This window comes from Clavelina lepadiformis, chromosome 4, assembly GCF_947623445.1.
Source record: "Clavelina lepadiformis chromosome 4, kaClaLepa1.1, whole genome shotgun sequence".
NCBI lineage: Eukaryota > Metazoa > Chordata > Ascidiacea > Aplousobranchia > Clavelinidae > Clavelina > Clavelina lepadiformis.
This window is the reverse complement of record NC_135243.1, coordinates 9,931,111-9,939,836: the sequence shown is the minus strand read 5'-3', so window position 1 is coordinate 9,939,836 and position 8,726 is coordinate 9,931,111. Positions and strand designations below refer to the sequence as shown.

The window sequence follows — 8,726 nt, the reverse complement described above, 5'->3', positions numbered from 1 at the left end:
AAACTTTGAAAGTGTTGATCAACAAAGTAGAAGTTATTCAACCACCTTGAAGCGTATTGCAGCCACAGCAGTTGAAGCAGCAGCTACTTCGGTACCATCATGAAGGTAACAATGGCTCTTTTTTCACTTCTTCTTTTTCTTCAACCCGGAGCGGATGCACTGTTTGGCAACTTTAAAGATCTTCTATTAGAGAATTTATCAAACAATATACAGCAAGCTAGATGCAGTGAGTGTTATCAAGTATTATTACTGATTATTGTATGCACATATTGTTGTATAAACAGTATTAGTTGCAACTTATACAACATGAAAAGTATCTCTCTAGTTTCTGTAAGATTTCAACAAAAAAATTTGGTTATTTCTTCAATCAAATTTTCGTTTTTAAAAAATTTCATTATTTAATGCAGGAACTGACTGCCGGGACTATCACCCATCTTGTCTTTTTTTAAGAAGTAAATGTCTCGCAAGTTTATCAGCCATCTTTCTAAGAAGAGTGTGTCCTCTTTCATGTAAAATTTGCAAAGCTTGTCCAAAAAGAACTCCTGGCTGCCAAGAGGGTATAACCTACATAGGTTTATGTGTATCTCTGCAATATGCTATTTAGATAAGTTTAAATAGTCATTAGCAAATAGTTTGAAAAGAAGTGACGTTCTTTCTTTGACGCCTGCAATAAAGGTAGTAAGCGTTAATTGTCAAGTTGATGACATCACAAAAATTACATTGTAGACTACTAGTATGATTCTTTCACAACACAGATGAGAGGTTGTTTGACAAGGCTCTTGTTTTTGCAGAGCCCTGCATTGACACAGATCAGTTTTGTTTTACCTACCAAAAAGAAAACCTTTGTCATTTGCCGTATGTGGTCAAAAACTGCCAAAGATCCTGTAAGTTGTGCGCAACAGAGTGCTCGTTGCCTTCACCAACTGATGCGCCTTGCGACCCAGGTGAGCTAAATAATAATGTGAGCTTTCTGCAGGGATTACTTTGAAAAAGCTTGACTTAGCAACAGAACAATTAAATATTTTTATTTTTGTGACTTGTGTCCGGCACAAGATCTTGCTATTTAAGCAATATTAATGCTGCACTCAAGATGCATCGCAAAATTTTATTTTATGGTGAAGCGAAAAACAAAGAACGTGATTTAAAAACGGTTAAATGGTAATTCAACTCTTTGTTGTATTTTGCAGCTTGTAAAGACGACTACCATTATTGTGCACGTTGGAAGGCTAAGGGGTATTGTGACGCTCTAACTGGAGGTTATCCTCATGTGTTGTTCGTCTGCAAAAAAACTTGTACCGACTGCAAACCCTGCTTGCCAACATACAAATCTGGAGAAAAATAGAAACGGCTTTTGCGTTGCGTGCAATAATTGTGCTAATTTCTTTTGTTGTAAGTTCAAAATGTATATTTGTGGCCATTCTGCAATATTTTTACTTAAAGAATGCAGAGTTGAAAATACTTGCTATGTTTCTTTTTTCATCTATAAAACTTTAAATAACTTATAGAAAATTGATTAAAGCCCAACTTTCGGTCTTTCGGTTTTCATATTGTTTATAAAAACAACAGATGATGTACGGTATATTGCGTATCTGGTGATTATAATATAAAAAAAAAACGTGACTTAGTCATGGGAAACACTAAACGATCTTTTCTTTTCATTCTATTATGTTATTTCCGTGGTTTAAATTACACTGCTAAATAAGTTTTTTTCACGTTAAGAAAGCATTTTAGGGTTTATACAGACCTACAGATATATAAGTAATGTTCTTCACTAAAAGCTTAGCAGCTAAGTTTAGTTTAGTGTTTTGCGATAGAACTGAAAATTATAGTTGAAAAGGATCTAACTCATTCCACCAAGACGAAAAGCATTTCAAATGATAACCATTATTATTTCTTTACTCTGTAAACTTGCTTTGTGAAAGAAAACGCCTAAAAATAGTACCCAGGGATGATTTATTCCAGGACATCTTTTTCTTTTGTATTTCAATAGAAATGAAAAAAACTCAGACTTTATCACGAAAACTTATACTGCAGGTCAGCTATAGCTATTACAACACCACCCAAGGTAGCGCTCTTGAGCAAAAAAAACAAACATTAATCAAAATTGGGTTGTTAAGTGAAAAAAAAAGAAACGCTGGCTTTGCAGGAATTCTTCATTTTATATTCTCATCCAATAAGAATTCGATTTTAAAATATTCTGGTCAGAAATTTCATTCATTTCAAATTTCATTCATTTAATCTAGCGTGGTACTTTTCAACCTTTAGAAAGACGATTGGCACTCTTTTATTCCATGAATATCTCATCGGCACGATCTAGTCTGAGAAACAGCTGTAAATTCCGCACAGTGTTTCAGAAATGCAACAGTAAAGTTTTTTTCTATTGAAAATAACAAACACCAACATATGACATCTTGCATACATTAAATATCTTTAAATTGCAAAATATAAGCTTTTTTATAGATACTGATGATGGGTACATGACCTTATTGCCAATTACATTTGACCAGCAAGCCTTTTAAATAATCCAATTGAATTATTATTTTAAGAATTTCATATTTATTGTATGAAAAATATTTAGTTGTGTAAAAAATTCTTTAAACCGTTTATTACTCTTTAAAGTCTAAATGGACGTTATTAAGTTTGGTCCAATGGTAGAAGAGGTGTATTATTTGATCAATAGACAACTATTTAAACAATTTGCCGCAAAACAAAATTGCTTTTCTAACCGTATAAGGTACCTGTACCAAATAAGGTCCACCTAACACTTTTTTGAAAATAACTCAAGAACCATAAATGAGAATAGACTGAAAAATCGTATTGTATTAGTGAGGGTATATGACTACAACATATTCAAACCACAATAACTGACAACCCCTCAAAAAAATTTTATAAAGAAATTAAAAATTCCAAAAAATGGGCCTTATTAGGAGCATAGGCTCCTAATAAGGCCCACCAATTTTGTGAGTATTTTGATTCAAAACATAGTAATAGACAACATATAACATTATTAGAAATTTCACATTTTAAGTTGTACAAACATTTAAAAAGATTCCATTAGGCGCATCAAAGTAATTGCAACAATTTGCCAACTGATGACTGGAACCACTCTTGAAGTCTGGACATCAATTAACCAAGCATCTTGTATGGGCCTTATTAGGCGCATGTGGCATCCACGAAAAAAACGTCACATTTTTATCATCAGAAAAGTTTTAGCAAAAAAAAGTGCATTATCCTTTTCAATACTAAGTTGGTTGTTACATGAAAACTTCAGCCGGCAGACAACAGTTCATTTAACCGGCCAAATTCTCATTTACTTTTTTTCTAAATTAACAAAACCACCTTAACTGCAAGTATCAAATTTTTGTTGTGCTCTAGCGAATCGGTTGATCACGTGACAAGGATGAAATCTGGTAAACCATCATGAATTTATATTAGATTTTATGTAGGGACAAAATCTTTTATTTATTTGCACGGGTTTGCGAAATATGAGCAATGGGCCTTATTAGGGACCGGGCCTTATTCGGTACAGGTACCTTATATTTTGTTTAGATTGTCGCAAAGTGGCAAGTTACACAAAGTTACTATTTTGCTGCAAGACGAAATTTAACGATGCTAATTTTTCGCGATATCTGAACTTGGACCTACGCTGGTACTTAACTTGACGCGCCAAGCTTCATAGAGCCAAAGGCGTTTGCTTATGTAACATCAACAGCGTGCATCTCGCTTTGTTGATGACAAATAAAGGTGATTAAATCAAGGCCATTTTTGATTTCATGCATACTTCTAAATAAGCGCCTACGAAAGGTTAACTAAAATGATGAATGTTTAGGAAAATTTTTCTGAAGCCTAAAAAAGTGTGTGGAATTTAGTATGCGAAAAAATTACGTGATTTTAAATAGCATTTCCCAACTCTTTTGGGGTTACTTTTAGTGTGCTTTCCAAAGTGCTTAATGTTCAAAGTGATACATTAAAAGTCAGATACGTAAATTGTAGCTTCGCGGTTGCAAAAAGTATATAGCTGTTAATTTCACGAGCAGGAAAACGGGTGTGATCTTCATAAAAGAAGTGATCGGAATTCAGGTATCCATGGAAAATGATTACAAAACGTGCCCATTTGATATTCCGAAAGAGATCACTTGCCAAGCGATTTTCACCCGCACTTCTTTTGCACCGTATGAGTAATCCGTGTTACAGTTTTTGCTGTATATACTGACCAAGCAGTGTGTTTCGCATGTTGAAACACAATATGTTTTTATATGTTTAAATGTAAACAACAATATTTTGTTAACAATATGTTAACAATAATGTTAACTAATAACGCTTATTTAACGTAATACTATACAGGTGCTATACGAACTTGATTCAACTTGCAGTTTTTAATTTTCGTGTACCCAATTTATGTGTACAAAATCCTACAACAAAACCAGTTCCTAAGCCAATGTAATTTGATGGTAAATCTGAAATAGACCACTGTACTTGTGTTGCATGTTTTGAATTTTTGGGATCTGCGCAGAAAGAACAGGAAAACGTTTGTGGATTGACGTAGCAATAACAATAATAATAGTAGCATAGCGATTTGCTCTGAAATGCTGAAGACCTTAAAACACAAATCTTTGCAGCAAACAATGAAACCTTGATTTGTGCTAATTAATAAGATACAACAAATTGCCGAGAAGGGGCAAACGGCCTTGTTGCATACACAAAACCTTAGTAAAGCCTAGTTAACGAAAAATCATGGAAGCCAAAGTTGTTTTGAGCAATAAACAGCATAATGACAAGCTTATCAAGCATTAGAATCTAATAAACATATTATAATGACCGTGGTAAGCGGCAAGTCGTATCAGTTGGTAAGATCAATAGAAGATTTTTTAAACTTAAACGTTTGGCCGCATTGACGCAACAGCCTGATGATAATAATCAAAACTATTTTCATAGTTTGAAAATTAATCACACAGTTTGCAAGCTACAGTACATTGCTTACAGTTATCTATGTTATTCTTTGCTTATTTAAACGTTTTGTTAAAATGTAAGTTTTTGCAAAACCCCACCCGGCATTACTATAGGACTATAGGATAGTCTGAAGGCCATACGTCTCTAAATTCATTTTTGCAAATCAATCTATATAAGTAATAAAACGAAATAAAACTGCCAATGACAAAAACATTACGTGCCAACGACAAAACACTACCGATGGTGTTTACTATTGCAGTACAGTTGAGAAGGTTTACAAAGTTTTTAAGAAAACTTCACATAGTTTAAAACCTTGAATAGTTTTTGTGAAAAGATATAAATACAATGAAACTGCAAGCGGTTAGAGAGGATTTATTTCACTACAAACATGTCATTGAACTTGGTCTTGGAAACAATACCTTAATTTTAATGTTCGAGATAAAATTTAGAATAAAATATCCTTCTTGTAATGAATAAAAACCGAAAATTTGTGTTTCTATATTAGACAAACCAGTCATTTGAAATACAGCATACATGCATAGTTTTGCATATGTTTTACACATGTAAAACATATATACTAGGTTGTATGTAAAACAGAGTAAACGATATATATTGGGTATTACTTATTACAGCCTCTGTGTAAGATACCGCTTTTTGTGAGTATTCAGTGTTTTACATTTACCATTACATTGGCGCAATTAGCATAATTAAACGCAAAAATTTAATTAGAATTCTAACATTTACAGTATTAGTTTTTACTGGGATCTGTTTTGGTCACTATTTTAAAACTATAATTGAACGTTTCGAGTATACTATTAAACATTCCATTGTTTTTATTTCTTTATGTATACTAGTTGCTGCATTAACGCTCCCCCAAGATCCATTTTCCAAGTAAATACGTTTCATGATTTATCATCCCGATTAGAAGAAATGACGAAGGCTTTATCCTTAAATAGTTTTTTCGGGGATTGATAAACTCTCTATAAGCAATTACACTTTTGCCGGTAATTACAGATAAGATGCGCCAAACGAGGATAGAGTTATTTTTGTGTAATAATTACCCAAAATAATCAGACAATTTAGATACAATTAAGATGGTTTTGTCCGACGATTATCGTTATCTGATTTAAAAAAGATTTTGATTACAATTTAGTTTAAAATGTCTGATGCTAAACTTTGCACCAGTCAATTTTAAGTAACTAACAGTTTATCTGCTTCTTGGCACAACCGCTGTGAACGAAATGCAAAATCTTATGCACTTGAGAGCATGTTACAAACTTTCACTCTTACAAATTAGAACGTACAAAATACCATTGATTTGTAGTTCTCGAAAGTAACAGACGACATCAGCAAACGTTTCTGAAGTATTCACCCGATAAGATCAATAGTATAATTTTATTGGAGATATGTTTTCTTGTCAGAAATAGGTTAGAAAGCGTTGTACAGGTCTGTGACTTTTCAGGAAGAAACACCTAAAAATAACTATATCCATCTAAAATCATTGTTTTATCTCTTTCATACTTGTGCCTGGTAGTTTGAAAGAAATTTGTTATGCATACAGACGAGAGGTGTGAAAAATTCTGATAGTGTTTACTGTAGCCTTTTAATCGTCTGCCACACCTCTGCGATTAACGTCTTATCTTGTTTAAGTTTATTGACAAAATATTGGCCCAACGTGATTCTCTCCTACATGGCAGGCTGTGACTGACAAGTTTAACCGCACGTTATAGCAAGTAACTTAACATTGTTTAACCACACGGAATGCTGCCTATCCGGGTAAACGTAAGACGAGGTATCCGGTTTGCGAGACAGGATTTAGCCCCACCCAAGACGACAACATTTTTGTTTTGGCTTTTTTTAGTTTTTAGTGAGCAAGATATTTCAAAAAGAACGATATCAAAAGAAAATATGGCTAAAACCTTAAAATTTGATATTATATGACTGTGAAGTATTATCCTTGTAATTAACCCTAACATACCTGGCTTGAAATTGAAACTTTTGGTAAAACTGAAAACTAAGCATTTCATAAAAACGTTTTTAGGACAATGAAGTCAAATGAATTCTAATAAAATGTCACCTGATAGGCAGAGAATCTAAAAATTGCAATTAAAGTGAACCGTTGTGTTGAATCGTTGAAGAGGACAAAATATTTCGCTTTTGATAGTCACCGTATAACAGGTACTTACAACATATTATAATATTAAACCATGTTTCAGACTAAAATTGACAAATACATACTAACGTACTTCTTAATTCTGCCAAATTAAACATTAGAGGGCTTTTGTAATGTTGAATGAAAATTTCTATTTATTATTTACAGAACAACCATTTCTGAACACACATGGAACCAATGACTTGTTTTGTCGCCAAGAAAACTTTATACTGAATAAATATAGGTATAACTAGAAAGTGAAAATTGTATCTGTTTTGCGAACAATCAATCCATGTTTTAAAAGAGAGAAATTGGAAACATTAGTTCAAAACGGAAACAGAAGATGTAAAATTAATGTAATGTTTAAACAAACAAGTAGTTAACTCATCAGAAATTATGTGTGTAGGAGGCAAACCAAAATGGCGGTCGTTTTGAAAAGCCACACAACGAGATAATCTCGAATATTACCTAACCACTCAATTACCTTATCGGGAAATAAGATATACTGTTTCAAATTACCACCAAGTGATTCATCACGCGAGTAGATCTTGCCGAATTCGGGTCATGCCTCAAGGCTTGTATATAGAACAGCCATTTTCAAAATAAATTTGAAATAAATTTTAAACAACCTTTCTTAAATTCTAAATAGCATTATTTCATATATTGTGTATTTCTGTTGTTTTAAAGCCTATTTATATTTGTTTCTCTATCAAGCTAAACTAAAGAAAAGCAAAGTATTCCTGTGACAAATATACAAATCTTGTTTATCTCCACACGTTATGTTATGTGTTTTTAAACAGCATTGTAATTTGCAATTAAATATTCTACACAGCATATATCAAATAAAGAGTGTAAACTATATGGAAAAATACACTATTGTGAAGTTAGAAATTCTTTGTTCCAAATAACTCCAGTTTAATATAGTGTCTAACGTTTATGTAACGAATACCTTTTCACAAATCAATGTATAAAATCATTTTTTAGAGAACGTCTGACTATACCGAAAGTTATATGTTATATTGTCAAAGTACTAAAATGTTATTGCTCAATAAAATGCGCAAAAGTTAAATCTCATGTTCTTCATTCAAGTATGCATTAAAAAAGATAGTCACTACACCTGTCCTGAATTCACAGTGTTATTTGAATGAAATGCATAAAATACGGCATAGATTTAACCTAACATTTGTGTGTTGTCTATTACCGTTCTTGTTATTCTAATTGCACATTAACTGCAACGCTCAACGTACACTGCAAAAAGTTAGTAGCCCTACCATACACAATACCCTACCTGGTAAGTTGTATTGCAGTATTGTGTATTCCCTGTTACTATATATGAAATGAGTATGGTTATCAAATGGTGTTTTATATTTAAAAGCTAAACCTTACATGTTAAAAATGACAAACAATTGTTTAAAAATATTTTCCAAAACAACTGACAAAACGTTCGATGGTGTTTTCCTAGAATTAGATTTCTGAAGAAATAACAAAATCACGGTTTTGTGAATGGTTTTGACGGTTTCAACCAAAAGAATAAAAATAAAAAATTTTAAAAATGAAAGCGTTATTGTCAAAAGAAAGCTAAGTTAAAAGAAATTGTTTTATGAGCATATAAACTGGGCCAAAC

General features: G+C 32.6%; 1 protein-coding gene across 1 annotated transcript; it reads left to right on the top strand.

Moving 5' to 3' along the window:
- Window positions 1-1,360, top strand: LOC143452219 (uncharacterized). The gene is made up of 4 exons (XM_076953105.1): window positions 1-226; window positions 408-557; window positions 792-944; window positions 1,188-1,360. Exons 1-4 carry the CDS (start codon window positions 100-102, stop codon window positions 1,340-1,342), a joined length of 585 nt encoding a protein of 194 aa, XP_076809220.1. The 5' UTR covers window positions 1-99; the 3' UTR covers window positions 1,343-1,360.
- The last annotated feature ends 7,366 nt before the right edge of the window (window positions 1,361-8,726 follow it).